We start from the raw sequence: 19,396 nt of genomic DNA on the forward strand, positions 1-19,396 counted from the left end.
AAAAAGGAAATGTAAAGGATCAAATATGTGAGAATAACTTGCAAAGAAAAAAAGTCACTACAGAACTAAGGGTTATTTTTAAAAGTTGTGACTTAAATATGTCTAAGCTCCAAGAGCTGGATTCCCAAGTGAGACAGAGAGAGGAGCTGGGAAGCCTGGTTCAGGAAGCCAAGATATTCACTTTAGGCCCCTAATTCCCAGCCACTTAAGTCCATCTATCTTTTGGATCACATCTCAAAGCTTCCAAAGCATCAGAGGTGGATGGGGGAGAGCATAATACTCACGTGAGCATTGAGGGCATCATTGGCCTCCCTCTCTGAGACACCAGTAGTCATCGATGTCACAATGCTCATGCATCTTTCTAACCTCTGTGAAGGGGTGAGAACAAGTTCAGAGTGTGTCACACCACCACCTGCAAAGTATTTCTGACCCCAAAAAAGTTTTCAAGAAATTTGAAACTAGATCTAATTACCAGTTTACAAGTTACACAAGGATATAATCAGCTAAGTCCAGAGCGTGGAAACCACGACAGGTAACCTGATTCTTTCACATACAAATCACAGGGAAAAAAGCAGGGAGGGGGAAAGCCATGTATTAAAAGAGGCTTAAGATTATACCCCACTGGGGGGCGCCTGGGTGGCACAGAGGTTAAGCGTCTGCCTTCGGCTCAGGGCGTGATCCCGGCGTTATGAGGCATTATGAGATCGAGCCCCACATCAGGCTCCTCCACTATGAGACTGCTTCTTCCTCTCCCACTCCCCCTGCTTGTGTTCCCTCTCTCGCTGGCTATCTCTATCTCTGTCAATAAAGAAAAAAAAAATCTTTAAAAAAAAAAAAAGATTATACCCCACTGGTGGGGGGCTCAGTCATTAGAGTATGTGACTCTTGATCTCGGGGTCATAAACTCAAGCCCATGTTGGGTTGCAGAGCTTACTGGGGGGAAAAAAAAGAAAGATTATAACCCACTCAATACAATAAGAATCCATGCTAACAGGTACACACACAAATAAAGGAGAAGGGAGGGGCGCCTGGGTGGCACAGCGGTTGGGCGTCTGCCTTCAGCTCGGGGCGTGATCCTGGCGTTCTGGGATCGAGCCCCACATCAGGCTCCTCTGATATGAGCCTGCTTCTTCCTCTCCCACTCCCCCTGCTTGTGTTCCCTCTCTCGCTGGCTGTCTCTATCTCTGTCAAATAAATAAATAAAATCTTTAAAAAAAAAAATAAAGGAGAAGGGAAAGCTCTCCCTTAGAGTGGAATGCCAACTAATAAATGCGTAAGGAACAACGGGAGCAAACAATGATCCAGGCAAACATCATCCACGGCTACTAAACCAGAGGTGAAACTGCACAAGAGCATATTCATGTGGGTTCAAAATACTCCATCACAAAGGGAAAAGAATAACTGCAGGAAATTCTGGAGGATACCACCTTAACCAAGTGATCAAAATTAATATCCCAATAAGAAGACAACCTGACTCCTGATATGCACACCTCAACAGGGTGCACCGAAAAGGTTCTAACAGCACATGTATGGTTTTCTGGCCAAAAAATGAATCATCTCAATCTAATCACGGAAGAAATTTCAGACAACCCAATTTGAGAGATATCCTACAAAATAACTGATCTGTCCAAGGTCATGAAAAACAAAGAAAGATTAAGAATCTGCTTCGGGTTAAAGAGAGAGAGTGCACCTAAACTCACCTTGTGATCCTGGACTGCTATATGGACATATTGGGACAACTGGTAAAATCTGCGTATGCTCTGTAACAGTAGCATACTGATGTTAAATGTTCCAATCTTGACAACACAGCAGTATGTAACCAAAGATCTTTGTTCTTAGGAAATACACAATGAAGTTTACTGTTTTGTTTTTTTTTTTTAAGATTTTTTAAAAATGTATTTATTTGACACAGAAGCGGAGGGAGAATAAGCACAAGCACAGCGAACAGCAGGCAGAAGAGGGAGAAGCAAACTGCCCGCTGAGCAAGGAGCCCAATGTCGGGCTCAATCCCAGGACCCCGGGACCATGACCCCAGCTGAAAGGAGCCGCTTAACAGACTGAGCCACCCAGGTGCCCCCACAATGAAGTATTTAAACCCTCATGGCTGCAACTTACTCTCAAAAGTTTAAAACAATGTGTGTACAGAGAAATACTGTTAGTAACTTGGGAATCTGGGTGAAGAGTATATGAAAGTTCTATGTATTACATTTCTCTAAGCTTGAAATAATTTTAAAATAAAAAGCTGTTAGGGACGCCTGGGTGGCTCAGTCGGTTAAGCATCTGCCTTCGGCTCGGGTCATGATCCCAGGGTCCTGGGACTGAGTCTGGCATTGGGCTCCATGCTCAGCGGGGAACCTGCTTCTCCCTCTGCTTGTGCACTGTCTCTCTCTCTCTGACATATAAATGAATAAAATCTTTTAAAAATAAATAAAATAGAAAGCTGTTAAAAATTAAAGAAACATTGAGGCACGGGGTGGCTCAGTGGGTTAAGTGTCTGTCCTCAGCTCAGGTCATGATCCTAGGGCCCTGGGTCTGGCTCCCTACTCAGAGGAGAGCCTGCTTCTCCCTCTTCCTCTCCCTCTGCCCCTAACCCCACTTGTGCTCTCTCAGTAAGTAAAACCTTTTTTAAAAAAAAGTTAAAGAAACATAATGGGGTGCCTGGGTGGCACAGCTGGTTGAGGGCCCAACTCTTGGTTTCAACTCAGGTTGTGGGATTGAGCCCTGCCTCGGGCTACATGCTCAGTGAGGAGTCTGCTTAAGACTCTTTCTGCCCCCACCCCCGCCCCAGCCGGTCTCTCTCCCTAAAATGGATAAATAAATCTTAAAAAAAAAAAAAAAAAATTAAAGAATCATATCAATCAAATACATGTGGTGCTTGTCTGAGCACTGATTTGAATAAACCAGTTATAAAAAGAACTTATGATACAATCAATTTGAACAATGAATATTTTATTACATTAAGGAATTACTACTAGTATTTTTAGGTATTACATCATGGCTATGTTAAAAAAAATCCTTCCCTCATAGACATACATATGAAGTATCTGCAGATGAAATGAGTTATCTTCGATTTGTTTCAAAATAATCCAGAGACTAGGGGGAGATCAAACAAGAGTGCCATGGACTCTTAAGTACTGAAGCAAAGTGATGGTTCCAGGGCAAGTGTACTATTCTCCCTGCTTTTCATGTTAGAAATGTCCCCCGGGGGCGCCTGAGTGGCTCAGTCAGTTGGGCGTCTGCCTTTGGCTCGGGTCCTGATCCCAGGATTCTGGGATCGAGCCCTGCATTGGGTTCCCTGCTCAGGGGGAGCCTGCTTCTCCCTCTCCCTCTGCCATTCCCCCTACTTGTGCTCTCTTGCTCTGTCAAATAAATAAAATCTTAAAACAAAACAAACAAACAAAAAAAGAAATGTCCTCCAAAAAAGTTAAAAACAAATTTAAAAAAATGAGTGTGAGGAAAGAAAAGGAGAACAAAAGGCCAAACTGCCTGAGCCTCTGGACAAACAAAGGTGGGGACAGTTGCAATAAAGTCCACCCAAGAAGCACGCTAGTTTCAAAGGCCAACTTTAACATGACATGTGCTCAATATTCTAAGGAGATCTTATTAGTCACCGGTCCCTGTTCCAAAGAAACATTTAATACAAAATATTGAGAAAAAATTGACAAATGTATCTCATATTAAATCAGTGAGCCTCTCCATTATCACCACCTACACTACTTCCTGAGTCTTTTAAAATTTTGTCTTTAGGACTAACCCCAAAACTATTTAAGGAAAACCAATTCCCAATTTCCAGTGATGGTGATGCTTGACAAACTGGACACAGGCAGGCAATCTACCTCCCCTAACCCTACAGGTCATTACAAAATGTCTTGCTGAGAAGAGGTGCTACTGCAATGTTGAGAGGAACCCATGAACAAGGACAACGGAAAAGAGGTGTAGGAATGAAAGATAATCCTGTGTCTCCTGTCACCATCATCCTAAGGCCGCCTATATCCATCCCTGACCAGGAGTCTAGCTAGGGTGGCATAGAGGAGAACTGTGTTAAGGCAAGGAGCTCCCATAGCCACAAAACTTTGACCTCTATTAGGCCCAAAGCCATTCAGATTTGAAGGTATTACAACTTCACTGCCCATCAGGTCTGACTAGCCTCCAAACTAGGTCAGATCAGTACACTCAGCCCTAACAGACAGCACCTGTGTACTTGTGAAAAGGAGCTGTGAGATCACAAGAAAGCTGAGCTGTGAGACCCAGCACTACCTAGTCCAGCTCCCACATGAGAAGGAGAGGGAAGGAAAAACATCAGGCTGGATTTTCCCTTTTTAAATCGTATCCCTCTCTAACCCAAGATAGCTATCAGTGATTGGAGAATCAGTTCCTCCAGTAGCTATGTCCCGCTTGCCCAGCCCAGGTGAACAAGCAGCAGCACAGCACCCAAAAATTCTAGATATTACTTCCTACTCAAACAAAGAAGTCTCTGATGAGTCAACAGAGATGTGAGAGGTCAAACAGCAGGCAGCTAATGAGCACACTGACAAGCACGGTATAGGAGGGACCCCCCCCCCACCACCCCATCTGCTAGCCTTAAGCTAATCTTGGGTGAGTTCCTTAGCCTCTCTAAACCCTGGTTTTTCTTATCTGAAAAACAGAAATGGGGGCGCCTGGGTTTTTTCAGCTGGTTGGGTGTCCGACTCAGTTTCAGTTCAGATCATCATCTTGGGGTCGTGGCACTGAGCCCCATGTCAGGCTCTGCACTCAGTGGGGAGTCTGCTTGAGATTCTCTCTTCCACTCCCTCTGCCCCTCCTGCACTCATGCTTGCGCGGCTCTCTCTCTCACAAAATTATTTTTTTTAAAACCCTGCTTGTTTAAAAAAAGAGAGAAATATCACAAGGTTGCTCTGAGGATTACACAAGATAACATATGTGAAAACAACTAGTATACAGCCTCAGTTAAATTATAATCTATTCCATTTGTGAAAAAGCTCAGCAACTGCACAACCCAATTTATAAAGACCAGACTACTCCCCAACATCTCCTGTTACTACTTCTAATGGCATGTCCTTGAAGATTCCTAAAAACTGAGCCCTCCTACTATAGGACACGGGTAAGTCCCTGACCAGGCTGAAAAGCTTCCTCTCCTAATTACCCTCTGTAAAGTTCTGCCTTCTAGGAGAGAAGAGGAAAGGATGGGTACAGGAAGTGGGAGGAGGCCTGACTGTTGGACCCTGCACTAAGATGCTTATGCAACGAGGATCAGCCTCTGGAATGGCCAAGTTTCTGGCTATGATGTAACACACAGAGACCTTGGACAGAACCAGGTTTCTCTAGGCCCCTCCCTGATAGTCTAAGCTCCACTCAGAGGCTTGAGTCAGTTCTATGGGTCACTGCCCAGCCAAGAACAAAAGTGGCCTCTTGGAACAGGGAGGCCCAGCTAAGGATGTAGGAAGTTGGAGAGTCCAGAATTTGGATGCACGGATAAAAGTGATGAGGAAAGAAATGTGAGGGCCAGTCCTTTTCAGGCAACAGAAATGTAAAAGACGCTGTTCTTCCCAAACTACAGAAATCACTTTTCCAAACGGGGATGGGAGAAGAAATTACAAATCGTTCAGAGTGACAGAAGGACCACATCCCATCAAAAGGACTGTAGGAAGTCAAATCCCGACAATCAAGTAGCAGTACCCCTCTTCCACCCCCCCAGTCCCCAGAGGCCCTTAGCAAACATGGAATCATACATGCAGTTGCCAACAATTACTGGCAGAATGGCTCTGTTCAGAGTAAGCCCTCTATGACAGCACCTCAGAGAGCTGAATAAATATTTGCCATCTCTAGGAGCTTCTGAAATAACTTTTCTAATACCAAGATTACCTGACCATGGTCTCCATGACAGCAGCAGTAGATGGAGCAGGGGGCAGAGTAGGGGAAGGCCTTCCAGGTGACCAGTATATACCTGAAGCTTGGGACTGAAGTCAAAGAAATCCCTCTAACCTCCCAGTTTCTGCTCCCTCAGACAGGTGAACATACAGTCTGGTAAAAATAGATATTCAATACAGCTCTCTTATGGGAAGTCAGTGGCCCTGAAAGAGCACATTCCACTGTCTTCAGGAAAAGAAGGTATGTTCCCACCTACAAAATCCCCAAAAGCCCACATTAATAAGGAGTTACTGAATAAGCTGGGTTCCAAGTACTCTACAGCCAAGAGTCACTTGTAAGTGCAATGAGGATTTCAGGGGAAAAAATTAGAGATGGCTCAAAGCCTGTTCTCTGGAGATATTTCAGAGACAAGGTATGAATTATCCCTTGGAGAAAACCTGAAAGGGATGTACTTCTACCCAATGCAACCTTAAGACCTGTCCATAGCTTAAGAGGAAGTTCTGACTTGTTTGAGCCACAGTTCCTGCTTTCAGCCTGACTTCAAAGTAGACCAGATCATTCCCAGCAAGGAATGAGTAGGAGCTGTGGACCCAGAGACTAGGAGCTGCATTTCTAAACGCCTCCGATCTCTGGCACTATTTTTATCTCATTCCCCAAATTGGAATGGGATGGGCAAGAATTTCCCCTTCAAAGAGAGAAACAGAGCCAAAGAGAAGAAAGGATACAACAAATGCTCCCTTGGGTAAGAGTCACATCTCCTGGCTGGGATGCTCTTCAGCAGTGTTTCATACTCCAGGACTCTAAGGGGCCTTTCCTCATCTCATGCAGCTGTAATGACCCCAGCCTCTTCATAACAGGTTTCTGGGGGTGCTTTTTTTCACCTTCCTTGTGGGTATGCTCAGTCTTCAGATGATAAGTTCTGCAAAGCAGACTTGGGTCTTCCTCAACCTATTTTCCTATGAGACTGCGCACACAGAAAGCATATAAGGTTAGGAAGCTACCTCTGTGTTCCTGGGCAATAGGTAGACCTGTGATGGAAAATACCACACCAGAACAAACAGAGACCAGTCCATCAACGGCAGGTTTTGATAACTTCTGTATGCAGAGCCCTGTGGGGAGACCCAGAGGAAGACGCCAGTAAGTCTTGCCCTTAGCGACACACTGGTCCAGTGGGAACCACACATATGGGTTAAAAACATGGAAAATTCAAATGCAAAGGGTAAAGGCCAAAGGAGGAAAAGGGGGAGCCAAGACATGCTGGGAAACATCTACACCACGAAGGATAGGAGGAAAAGAGAGAGAGAAAGAGAGAGAGACCCTCCCTCCCCCTTCTCTCTGGAAACAGTTGAAAGTTCACTATCAGTCCAAAAAAGCAAAAAAATAAATGCTTCCTCTCTTTTATGGTCCCCTCCTGCCATATCACTGAGTCCGCTAGCAAACACGTCACTGTTCAGAACAGGGTGCTGTACTACACTGTAGGACAAATGAGCAGAGGCGGGATGAACCCTCTAGCAATCAGGGTGGGCAATAAACAGATTTTCGCCCCACACTTGGAGGCTTTCCCCCTCCACCCAAACTGGTGGAGGGATCAAAGGCAGTCAACCATTTTCTTTCTACAATTCTAGAGCTGCAGTACCAGAACACTGGGCTCAACAAATACTTTGAATTCAACAAATGACAGTGGCCATTTCTTAAGAAGTGGATAATTCAAAGTGCCAGGCAATCCTACAATCATTTTTGCTTTGGGAATACATTATTTTTAGTAGCACTGTTTATTTTCCTAATTGTCTCTACCTTAGCTGATAAAAACAACAGCAGAAAAACTCTGATTTCTCTAAATGCACACAGAATTACGGGGGAGAAGCAGGATGGAAAACCAGCCTGTGAGCAGACATCTGCCAATGGATGATCCGCAAAGTTATATCCAGACACCATGATTTGCAAAGTTCATTTCTGCATATATGTTCCATCATTTTGTATCTGAACCAACATTTTTTTCAAATCTAAACTATGAATCCCACCTGTCTGCCTGCCCACCCTCTACTACCTGATAAAGGGAAGTGACAAAGTTAGAAGCAGGGAAATGGGGACACCTGGGTAGCTCAGTCGTTAAGCAACTGCCTTCGGCTCAGGTCATAATCCCAGGGTCCTGGGATCGAGCCAGCGGGGAGCCTGCTTCTCCCTCTCCCTGCCGCTCCCCCTGCTTGTGCTCTCTGTCAAATAAATAAAATCTTAAAAAAAAAAAAGAAAGGGAAAGAAAGAAAAGAAAAGAAAAGAAAAGAAAAGAAAAGAAAAGAAAAGAAAAGAAAAGAAAAGAAAAGAAGGAAGGAAGGAAGAAAGAAAAGAAGGAAAGAAAAAAGAAAAGAAAGAAAGGAAAGAAAGAAAGAGAGAGAGAGAAAGCAAGCAAGCAAGCAAGCAAGCAAGGTAGGGAGATGGTCAGGGAAGAGCCAGAGCCTGTTCTTGTGCTCCTTCTGTCCCCGGATAACCATGGAGTTGAACGCATTAGTTCGGCGGGCACGTCTCAGTTCTGGGTCCCCTGTTCCTAACTGGGTCTGTATCTGAGTAGCAGCACTGCGCGCTGTCAGGGACAAGAGGGCAACAAGTGGGGGGAGCAGAAGGTCAGCTACCCAGCGTGACTTCACTCGACCCTCTTTCTCAGCACCCTCGTGTGTGTGCTACCAGCTTCTGAAGGACAGTCCCCTAACACCCCACTGCTGTCGCTAACGGTACCCTAACTAAACAGTACTGTTCCTTGGGTCTTCACATCCCAAATGCCCAGTGCACATCGCCGTCCGCTGAAGTCCGTGCGCTACCGCACGGGAGGCTGTGAAGCCTGCTGCGGACTCCCGTCACCCCCCAGACCCCGACACACACCCCGTACTTGTCAACTCAACACAGGACCCCGTCTGAAGCAGGACGGGTATGATGAATACATGTGGTCTCTGCGTGCAAAGGAACGTCAAAAATGAACTCGACAGAGCTGGACGTTGCTTCCCTTCCTCCTCAACACCCCCCACCCATCCTCATCCTAGTGGCTGCTGTTGCTATGACAACCTGTCCAGGAAGTTGGCCCGCGCGCCTTCCTTCTGGAGCAGGAAGTCTGGAGCGGTGCTCGTGTTGCCTCAGAAAACCCCTGAAGGCCTCCTCCCCGACCCCCGCCCCGTTCCCGCTCCGGCACCCTCCTCAGCCCCATTTCTTAACTCCCTTCCCCACCCCCCACACCTACCTCCTCTAACTCATCCTTGGCATCCAAACTGGTTGAAAGTAGCAGCCTCCCCCCTCCTGGGGCTCCTGCTCCCGCTCCTCCTCCACCTCCCGCTGCTCCCGAAGCAGCTGCTGCTGCTGCCCCCTTTCCCTTCTGTAACTCCATGGCTACAGCCAAGAGACGGGAAGAGGCCGGGGGGGTGGACGCGCGGGAAGTCCTAGAAATGACGAACTCCGGGTCGCCACAGCCTGGGGGCGAGAGGGACGAGTGGGGTCGGGAAGGGTCCCCGTGCTGTCCGCCCCGCCCTGCTCTCCGAAAGGCCGCTCCTGTGGAGGGCACGAAGGCGGACGGCCCTCTAGGTCCCGTGTCTGGAGTGGCAGGGCTGCGGAAAGGCCGCCAGCTCCCGGGTGTGCCGGGGTGTGGGTCTGCACCCCCGGGCAGGGCAGGAGAGGCTTTCCGCCCCTCGAGTGGAAGGGGAGCCCTTTCTGGCTGCTGACCCTAAGAGAGGCAGAAAAAACCCTAAGTTTCTGCCTCCGGAGGTGGGGTAAGAGGAGTCCTGCCCCTGAAGCAGGGGCTAGGAAACCTTCCTGGCTGGGGCCCGAAGGGCTGGGGAGCGAGGTTCCTTTGGATCCGGCCCCTAGGAGTGAGGGTGAGGCAGTGCGCGCTACAGGAGGACACGGAGGACCAGCTTCTCCCCACACCACACAGACGCGGCCATGGTGGAAGGGCGGGGGGCGGGGAGGCTGAGGGCGGCGGTGGCGGCGGCGGCGGCGGCAGCAGCGGGGAGGGCTCGCGGAGACCGGAAGCGAGCGGCCACGGGCCCGGCCTCCACCAATCCCGTCTTCCGCGATGGCTCGGAGTCTCGCAGGAGCAGGCCGACGACGGCCGGCCGGCCTTTTCCACGGCTGCCAATGGCAGCGAGACCGGCCTGATGGACAACCAGAATGCCCAATCGCCTTCCCCGTTGCTCTCCGGGGGGGGGGCGGGACGGGAAGACTTCCCGGAGAGGGGTGGGAGCGCGAGGCGATCAGGAAGGGGAGGCTGCGCCTGCGCGCGCTGATGGGCGTGCCCTGGCGCGCGTGCGCGGCGCCGGCCTCCGCCTTCCTTCCCCATCCTTTTGGAGCGTGGGTGGGTGCGCGAGCTTCTGCCGCGTCCTCGCCTGGCCTAGGAAACCCGGAGGCCTGGCCGAGAGCTGGCGGTACAGGGCGGGGGAGCGTCGCCTAACCCTTGCCCTTAAGCAGTCCCAGAGCAGAGACTGTCAGGTGGCACGGAGCCAGCTCCCAGAGCTGAACGTGCATCGCACAAGCAAGCGTGTGCGCACACGCGTGCCGTTAGCCGCCGCAAAAAACAGTGCATGGATCCACTCGGGCGGCCCAGATCCCTAGAGTCGTGCCCGCACTAGCCCGGTTACTGAGCGACGGAACCATCTCCATCCTTGCGCTGAGTACCTGGGTTTGACCGCTGTCACTGAGGTCGTCTCTTACCCACAGCCCAGGGAGGCCCGCCCCGAATATTGCGAGCGCGGTGTAGCCCGAGTGCAGTAATGCTTCCTGGCCCGACAGCATTTTCCATTTCCTCAGGAGCGCTTAGGATTGCCTTACACAGATCCAAAGACAGAAGAAAACCCATATCCCTACTGTTCTGCTCTCTGTAAGATGCACACAAGGGTTACCTACCAGAGGATTACATGGACTAACGGGTCTGAGATTACTTTTAAAACAAGTTGTACAAATTAGTTAACACCACAGGGGATTCTATTTATTTCTACACTTGTTATGGCTTAATTCTAACTATGCACGTGCATTGAAATGATGTGGATGATTCTTGAAGTGGACTCCCATTCGTTACTTTATTGTATAATTAACTGTAAGATCTTAGGCAAGTTATTTTGACATTCTGTAAATTATCCTGCCTGTAAAATAAAGCGAACTGGCTGACCTCTACCCTTACAGCTCAGAAAGTCTAGTTCTGTTTGAACGTGCTTTGGATTCCTTCTAGGTGCACAGCACTGCATTAGTCTCTGAAGAATACATACTTGTCATTACAATAACATTACTGTGGGTCACTGGAAACACAAAGATACGTTAGGCGAACAAAAGTTAGGTTTAAAACACTATGTTCATGCTTCTCTGTGTGTGGGTTTTTAAAAGTGGTAACAGGGGAAGTATACACCCATATTTGTAAATACAGAGACTATCTCTGGAAGCATACACAAAACCCCAGTAATATTTGCTCTCTTTGGGTAGGAGACTGGCTGCCTGGGAGATGGGGTGGGAGAGAAAGTTTTTACCGTATATGTTTCTGATGAGTTTTGGAATGTTGATGAGATCCGGAGCCCATGGTCAAGAAAGAATTCTTGCGATGTCGTCGGTGCAAAAAAGGTGATTTTAATAAAGCTCGGGGACAAGGCCCATGGGCAGAAAGAGGAGCTGCACTGGAGTAGTGAGGAATGGCTGAGGATATACTTGGGAGTTGGGGAAAGTAAGGAAAAGGGAGATGTCCAGAAGGACTTTGATATGCTAAAGAAGACTTTCAAGACACTGCAGGCCTTGGCCGCTGTCAAGCTGAAGTTGTTTTTCTCTCTAGTAAAGTATTACCATTAAGACAGTTGGGAGTTTCCTGGAGGAATATTATACTCTTCCTATCACACATCATTGTCAATGGCTGCAGGTTAAAAGGAAATTTAATTTTACCTGCATTTCCTTTTACCTTTGTTTTCCACATCACAATGGAGGGGAGGGTGATGTTAGAGCTCCAGGAAATTGAGTCTATGGATCTCTGGAAATGAGGCTATCGATAAGAATGCTTTTTCCTTCTATATCACTAAGACATTTCTAAACTGAAGGAGACTCATTTCCTGCAGGACTGTGATCTTTATCAGTTAACCATTTATTTTTCCTTCCCCTAGTTTTAGGGCAGCCAGGAGGGCCTGAGGAATGTCACATGTATCCCATGGTGGTGGGGGTGGGGGGTCCGGGGTGTCAACTTGTGCTTTGTCCTCAGCTTGCCTTCTCCTCCCTCATCATTTTGGTGGTTTTTAAATTAAGCACCATGTAAATGTAGTACTTCTTTAAAAAGTACCTTACTCAAAAATACCTGGCTGACTCAGTCGGAAGCTCATGTAACTACTAGTCTCGGGGTCATGAGTCCGAGCCCCATGCTAAGTGTAGAGATTACTAAAATAAATTTTTTTAAAACATTTTATTTGTCAGAGATAGAAAGAGCATACACAGCAGAGGGAGAAGCAGGCTCCCCACTGAGCAGGGAACTGATGCGGGACTCATCCAGGACCCTGGGGTCATGACCTGCGCCGAAGGTAGACGCTTACTGACTGAGCCACCCAGGCATCCTTACTTCAATAAGTTAAAAGAGTTTAAAAAAAAGAAAAGAAAAGAAAATTACCTTATTTAAAATATGTTTTGGGGGGCGCCTGCCTGGCTCCCATAGGGGAGCATGTGACTCCTGATCTCAGGGTTGAGTTCCAGCCCCACATTGGGTGTAGAGATAACCTAGATAAATAAATAAACTTTAAAAATCTATATAAATCCTGGGATCTCTGAGTTCCCTGAGTAGTCACTGATGTGGTTTTGGCATATAGGTGAGGTTCGGTGGGTGAGGTCTGGAGCGGATGACCAACAAAGAATTTTTAAGACGTCTTTGGTGCAAAATGTTGGTTTTATTAAAGCACAGGGACAGGACCCATGGGCAGAAAGAACTGCTGCACCCAGGGTTTCTAGGAGTGGCTGTTTATATACTCGAGAGTTGTGGGAAACAAGGAAAAGGGAGGTTTCAAAACGATTTTCATGTGAAAGAAAACCCTCAGGATACTGCTAAAGAGGACCTACAAGATGCCCTGCTATTGTCAAGTTAAGGTTGCTTCCCCCTCTAGCAAGGCATTAACGTTAAGATAGTTGGGAGACTCCTGGAAGAATTTCACACACGTCCCACCCAGGAGTGGGGGTGAGGGAGGTTGCAGGGTGTCTGCTTATGCTTTGTCTTCAGCTAGCCATCTGCTCCCTCATCATATTTCACGACAATATAAAAATTAGGTCATGTGCAGTTTCATATTGAACACTTTTGTTAAAAACATTTGTAATAGTCAATATTTTGGGGCGCCTGGCTGGCTCAGTCTGTGGATCGTGCAACTCTTGATCTCAGGGTCTTAAGTTAAAGCCCATGTTGGGTGTAGGGATTACTTAAAAATAAAATCTTAAAAAAGCAAAACAAAATATGTATATAATAGTAGGAAAACATATCTCCCTTTCTCCACTACTTTAGTCAGAAAATAAGCCCTACTTTTATGTACATTTTTTAAAAATTAAGTAAACCCCGCACCCAACGTGGGGCTTGAACTTAGAAGCCAAGATTAAGAGTCACGTGCTCCACAGACTGAGCCAGCCAGGTGCCCCTTTTTCTACTTTTTTTTCCTTCTTATATACATTTGAATAAAATGACAACTACATTTATCAAGAGCTTGCTACATGCCTGGCATCATTCTAATACTTCATGTTTTAATTCATTTACACCTTGATTTAAGTAGTATTATCTTCTCCGCTTTACAGGTAATAAAACTGAGGTACAGAGTTGTCAGTTGTGGTTTTTTTTTTTTTTTTAAGGTTTTATTTATTCATTTGGCAGAGAGAGCAGAAGCAGGCACGGCGGCAGGCAGGGGCGGGGAGAAGCAGGCTTCCCACTGAGCAGAGCCCGATTGGGGGCTCAATCTCGGGCCCTCAGGATCATGACCTGAGCTGAAGGCAGATGCTTAACCAACTAAGCCACCCAGGCGCCCCCAACACATTACTTTTTAAGTAACAAGATATCCAATAAGGTCAAGAACAAAAGAAAGGAGTTATGGATAAATGAAAGCATTTTTACTGTAATGAACTACAAAAAGCTGACGGCACCTTTAAAAAACAAAATTCAGGGGCGCCTGGGTGTTGCAGTGGGATGAGTGACTGACTCTTGGTTTCCATTTAGGTCCTGATCTCAGGGTCATGAGATGGATATATCCTCTACTTTTTCAAATGTATATAAACATATTCACATACCCACTGTTTGTTTCTTTGGTTGGTTGGTTTTGTTTGTTTTTTGTTTTTTTAAAGATTTTATTTATTTATTTGACAGAGAGAGACACAGCCAGCGAGAGAGGGAACACAAGCAGGGGGAGTGGGAGAGGAAGAAGCAGGCTCCCAGCGCCGCGGGGCTCGATCCCAGGACTCTGGGATCACGCCCTGAGCCCAAGGCAGATGCTTAATGACTGAGCCACCCAGGCACCCGTTTGGTTTTTAACAAAAATGACATTACATTCTAGAAATTTTGTTTTTGCTTTTAAAAATTAATATATCCTGGGGCGCCTGGGTGGCTCAGTCGGTTGAGTGTCTGCCTTTGGCTCAGTTCATGATCCTGGGGTCCTGTGATCGAGTCCTGCGTCAGGCTCTCTGCTCAAAGGGGAGCCTGCTTCTCTTCTCCTTCTGCCTGCCGCTCCCCATGCTTGTGCGTTCTCTCTCTCTCAAATGAATGGATAAAATCTTAAAAAATAAAAATAAAATAAAAAAATTAATATATCCTGAAAAAATTTTAATCTATCCCAGCCATTTTTTCCAAATCAAAATATGGAAATCTACTTCATTCTATTTAATGGCCTCATAAAATTCTCCTCCTCCTATCTGAAGAACTTTAGTTTTTCCCTTATTCTGTCCGCACCTAGGTGATTTCCAGAACAAAGATCTTCCATTTGTCAAAATCCACCCTGCCTAGAAGGCAATTGAGGTTCCAAATAGCCAGATATTTTTTTTCCCCCTCAGGTTGGGGGGCTACACTTATCATTTGTAAGAATCAAATAATTAGGCCTTAGAATCAAGAAAAACAATAAAAGACAATGCTGCAGAAAGTTCCTCTATTGGGGGCACCCAGATGGCTCAGTCAGTTAAGCATCTGCCTTCGGCTCAGGGTGTGATCCTGGAGTCCTTGGATCAGGCCCCACATCGGGCTCCTGGCTCCACGAAGAGTCTGCTTCTCCCTCTCCCTCTGACTCTCCCTCCTATTTGTTCTCGTGCTCTCTTTCTCAAATGAATAAATAAAAGATCTTTGAAAGAAAGAAAGAGAAAGAAAGAAAGGAGAAAGAAAGAACTCCTCCACTGAAGAAAAAATAACCCAGTGCTCAATGATCCTGAGTGGGTTTGGGGTTGTGTCAATGGAGGATTCTCCCTACCTTAGGCAGGATGATGAATTAAAGAAAGGATTAGGGTGAGGGGTGCCTGGATCACTCAGTCAGGAGAGCTGCCCCTCTTGATCTCTGGGTTATGAGTGTGAGCCCCACATGGGGGTGTAGAGATTACTTAAAAAAAAAAAAGCAGGGGGCGCCCGGATGGCTCAGTCCATTAAACATCCAACTTATGATTTCAGCTCAGGTCATGATCTTGGGGTCATGGGATTGAGTCCCATGTTATCGGGCTCCATGCTCAGGCAGAGTCTGCTGGAGATTCCTTCCCCCTCCCTCTGCCCATCTTCCCACTTGCACATGCCTGCATACACATTCTAAGTAAGTACGTAAATAAATAAATAAAATATATATTTTTAAAGATTTCATTTATTTATTTGAGACAGAGAGCATGTGAGCAGGACAGCACAAGCAGTGGGAGCAGCAGAGGGAGAGGGAGAAGCATGCCCCCCATCAAGCAATGAGCCTGACATGGGGCTCGATCCCAGGACCCCGGCACAAAGACCTAAGCCAAAGGCAGACAACCCACTGAGCTACCCAGTCACCCCAGTGGTGTTTTTAAATAGAAATACGGCGCTCTGTGCGACGTAACCCTCTTCTTTCCCATTTCCTATATGAAAGTTTTAGTAAAATGGGTATTTTTCACTTTAAAATCTAACACAACAGGGTAAGCGAGATTTGGATTAACAGCAGTAATGTGAGAAAAACTGTGGGGTTGGAGGGACGGGTTGCGGTTGCTGTGAGGCCACAGGTTCCATGATAGCCCAGTGTGTGATAAATGCAGGGAGGTGACAGTTGCCTTTCTGCACTCCTCGGACTGCACCTGAATGCTTCCGCTCCAGACAGGTTGTCAGGTTGTCAAAGGGACGTTGACAAACTAAGGTGAGCCCACAGGAGCTCACCCAGAATAGTAGAGTTTGGAGCCACATCTTGGAAAAATCTTTAAAGGAAACTAGTGAAGTTATGTTGCTCAGACTCCAGCATGGGAGGGCAGAGTGGGAGTGGGTACTGTTGTTGGACGAGAGGTAGGAGGGCAGAGTGGGAGTGGGTACTGCTGTTGGACGAGAGGTAGGAGGGCAGTGCGAGGACCAGTGGAAAAGGTGACAGGCAGATGGCCTTTTTTTTTTTTTTTTAATGTAAAGAAAGTCTGTATTAAATACCTCCATCAAATAACTTAACATTCACACTGGAATGATACTCATCAAATGACTACCTCAATGGCAGGATTTTAAGTAATTTTCATTTCTTCTCTGTACGTCTTTGTGTAAGTGTGTGTCATTTCTGGTAAACAATATAGTCATTAGTCTTTTTTTTTTTAAAGTCGCTATTAGATATATCTGGCTTTCAAAGTCCCAATTCAGCTACTGAACTACCTCTACTCTTGCTATTCTCTCAACTACCACCCAAGCAGATTTAGTTCATCCTGAGCTTCATAATTTATATAAAAACCCAGCTGCAGAGCACCTGGATGGCTCAGTCCATTAAGCATCTGCCTTTAGCTCAGGTCATGATCCTAGGGTCCTGGGATGGAGCCCCACGTGGGGCTCCCTGCTTAGCGGGGAACCTGCTTCTCCCTCTCCCTCTGCAGCTCCCCCTGGTTGTGCTCTCTCGCTCTCAAATAAATACAATCTTCAAAAACGAAAACAAACTTGGCTTCAAGCTTATCAAAACAAAGGACTCCCCAACTTAGCAAGATGCACCTTCCTTAGATGGTAGTTGAAAGAGCAAGCCCCCTTGTCCATAAAAAAAAAAGAAAAAGAAAGAAAGAACAGAAAAAAAGAAAAAAAAAGGAAAAAAAATTCCTTCAAAAGAAATTCTGACAACTGGAGTATCTTCTTCTTATACCAGTAAGATTATTCTAATTACAGTTGTTCAAAAATAGAATGGTCTCAGTTCCAAGTCCCTGAAAGTTTTCCAATAGAACATGAAAGAAAAGCCAGGTATTTTAAGGATGCTGGCCCAGGGTAGACAGTTGGACTGTATAACCTCTACTTTTTCTTCTCTCACATTTCTAGATCTCATTAGTACCTCTCATTGAGGGGTCTAATTATGTGCTGCATTTCACTTCCAAATGTTCTTCAGACATCAAGAACCCCTTACATCTAACACTATGGTTTTTATGTAGACTCTTCCTAACACTAGCAAACACTTAACGAGTGTCTATTACCTGCCAGTCAGCCGTCTAAGCATGTAATGGAATTAACTCATGTAATCTTCAACGCAGCCCCATGAGCTGGTCTTATTATGATCATTCCTGTGTTGAAGACTTTGCCTGAGGTTTTATGGCTCATGAGGGACAGAGCTGGGATCTGAATCCAGGCAGGCTGTCTCGAGTTCGCCTCTTAAGCAACACGAGGCTGCCTCTCACTTGATAGAGGTTTGAAATTGCTCCTGCTCTGAATACTGAGATCTCTGTGGTATTTTGGCGTGGTTCTAGCCTGCTGGGAGTTTGGTGGGCTGACACAAGAAAGCTGAGCTGATCCTACGACCTACCAACTGCCAAGGTATGCCACGTGCAGTCCACATTTGACAGCCAAAGGCAGAAAGCAGTAGCAAGATAGCTGCATCATGTCCAGAAGGGGTATCACACTTACTGACAGGCGTACAGGAACGCGGAATCTTTGTTCGCTGTGGAAAGGTTCTTAAAGGGCAAGCAGCCCACCCACTCATCACTGGTGCCAGGAGTGTGGAGTGTGATGGGGAACTGGCTGGGTGGGGCTTCTTCCTATCCGGACCCCCTCACAGACCTCGGGTTAGCACTACGTGTCCAGTGGGTTCCTGACTCCCACCACCTCTCTTCCTGTGGCCTCTGCCTTCTGCAACACTAAATTCATCAGTATCTCAACCCTTCACCTTGGGGGTAAACACCTCGGCCGGAATCTTACTTTTGTTACAATTCAAAGAGATTACATTTCCCTGGACAGCATTAGGTGGGTTTTTTTTGTTTTGTTTTGTTGTTTTTTTAAGGTTGATTAATTTATTTTTAGTCTTACAACTCCCGCAATTTAATTAAAAAATGACTTTCAGACTGCAAAACTGGCCTACGCTGCTAATTAGATTCCATAGATCTGTCCTGAAAAGGATAAATCATTAAAAAAGATATGATTATTACTAAAAGTATTGTTATGGCAAGTAAATTACCCAAGGTCCTTGACGTAGAGAAAAGAGGGGGTGGGGAGAGGCGAAGTGCCTTCCGCCAGCTCTATTTCATCTTCCAGTCCCTCGCCGCTTGGGCCGGGCCCCCCTGCCCCACAGCTGGACCTCAGCTGGGCCCTCCTGCCCCCTTCCCGGCGGCGTCACGTGGCCGCTGAGCTCACCGTGCGCGAGCCTTTGTCACCCGCCAGGCCGAGCGGGATGCCAACGATGACTGTTGTTTTCACCGCGATCCTCCTCCAGGGAAACCCTGCTGCTGCCCCGCACCCCCAGCCCCGCTCGGCGGGACAGCCCGGGAAGCCGGCCTCCCGTGGGCGGAGGCCCCGCTCCCCGCAGACCCCTCCCCTCGGCAATGGCTTTCCCAGCTCTGCCCGGACCCGGGGCCTTCCTCCAGAAGGAAGTGTCCTCGGCCCCAGGGAAAGCTCTGGAGTCGCAGCCGTCCCCGGCGGCCCGCGCCTGTCCTCACGGCCCCGCCGCAGCCCCCTCCCCGCGAGCGTCCGCGCTGGAGCCGGGCTGCCCCGGAAGGATCTGACCGGCCACTTCCGGCAATTGTCTCCGACGCGGTCCGCGGCCGGGCGGCGCTCCCAGCCTCCCTCGGAGCCCGCCTCTCGGACGCCCCTGCCCGCCCCCTGCGTCCGCGGCCGCCCCGCAGCCCGCCGCGGGGGACCGGGCCGGGGTCACCGGGGCAACCGCCCGGGCCGGCGCGTGCGTGGTCACCCGGGCAACCGTCCCCCCAGCCCCGGGCGGAGGGCGAGGAGGTGGCTGCGCTCAAACTCTCAGCGAGTCGGAATCCGAGAGGCCGCCGAGGGTGGGCTGGGGGCGCTGAACAGCAAGAGGAGTCCCCGCCCCGGAGGGAGGACAGCTTGCCCCTCTTCGGCTCCGACTCCGACCGCCGCGGCCCTGCAGGCAGCCCGCCCCACCTCCAGGTCCCGCTAGGCGTGCACTGCGGG

The 19,396-nt window shown here is 47.7% G+C and overlaps 1 protein-coding gene across 6 annotated transcripts in view; it reads right to left on the reverse strand.

The window, feature by feature from the left end:
- INTS3 (integrator complex subunit 3) overlaps window positions 1-9,942 on the reverse strand; it is a 39,734-nt gene extending 29,792 nt beyond the window's left edge. Inside the window, exons 1-4 of one of the 6 annotated variants that reach the window (XM_034667570.1) lie at window positions 9,657-9,941; window positions 9,095-9,321; window positions 6,870-6,977; window positions 285-368 (exon numbers count right to left, since the gene is read on the reverse strand). In XM_034667570.1, coding sequence (XP_034523461.1) covers window positions 285-368; window positions 6,870-6,977; window positions 9,095-9,238 — 336 coding nt within the window. In that variant the 5' untranslated portion in view covers window positions 9,239-9,321; window positions 9,657-9,941. Of the gene's footprint in view, window positions 1-284; window positions 369-1,700; window positions 1,791-6,869; window positions 6,978-9,094 lie in introns of those variants that run through there. The other 5 variants (XR_004627483.1, XM_034667573.1, XM_034667572.1 and 2 more) reach the window with 5 other exon arrangements.
- Window positions 9,943-19,396: the final 9,454 nt, after the last annotated feature.

Source organism: Ailuropoda melanoleuca, chromosome 8 (assembly GCF_002007445.2).
Source record: "Ailuropoda melanoleuca isolate Jingjing chromosome 8, ASM200744v2, whole genome shotgun sequence".
NCBI classification, from domain to species: Eukaryota; Metazoa; Chordata; class Mammalia; order Carnivora; family Ursidae; genus Ailuropoda; species Ailuropoda melanoleuca.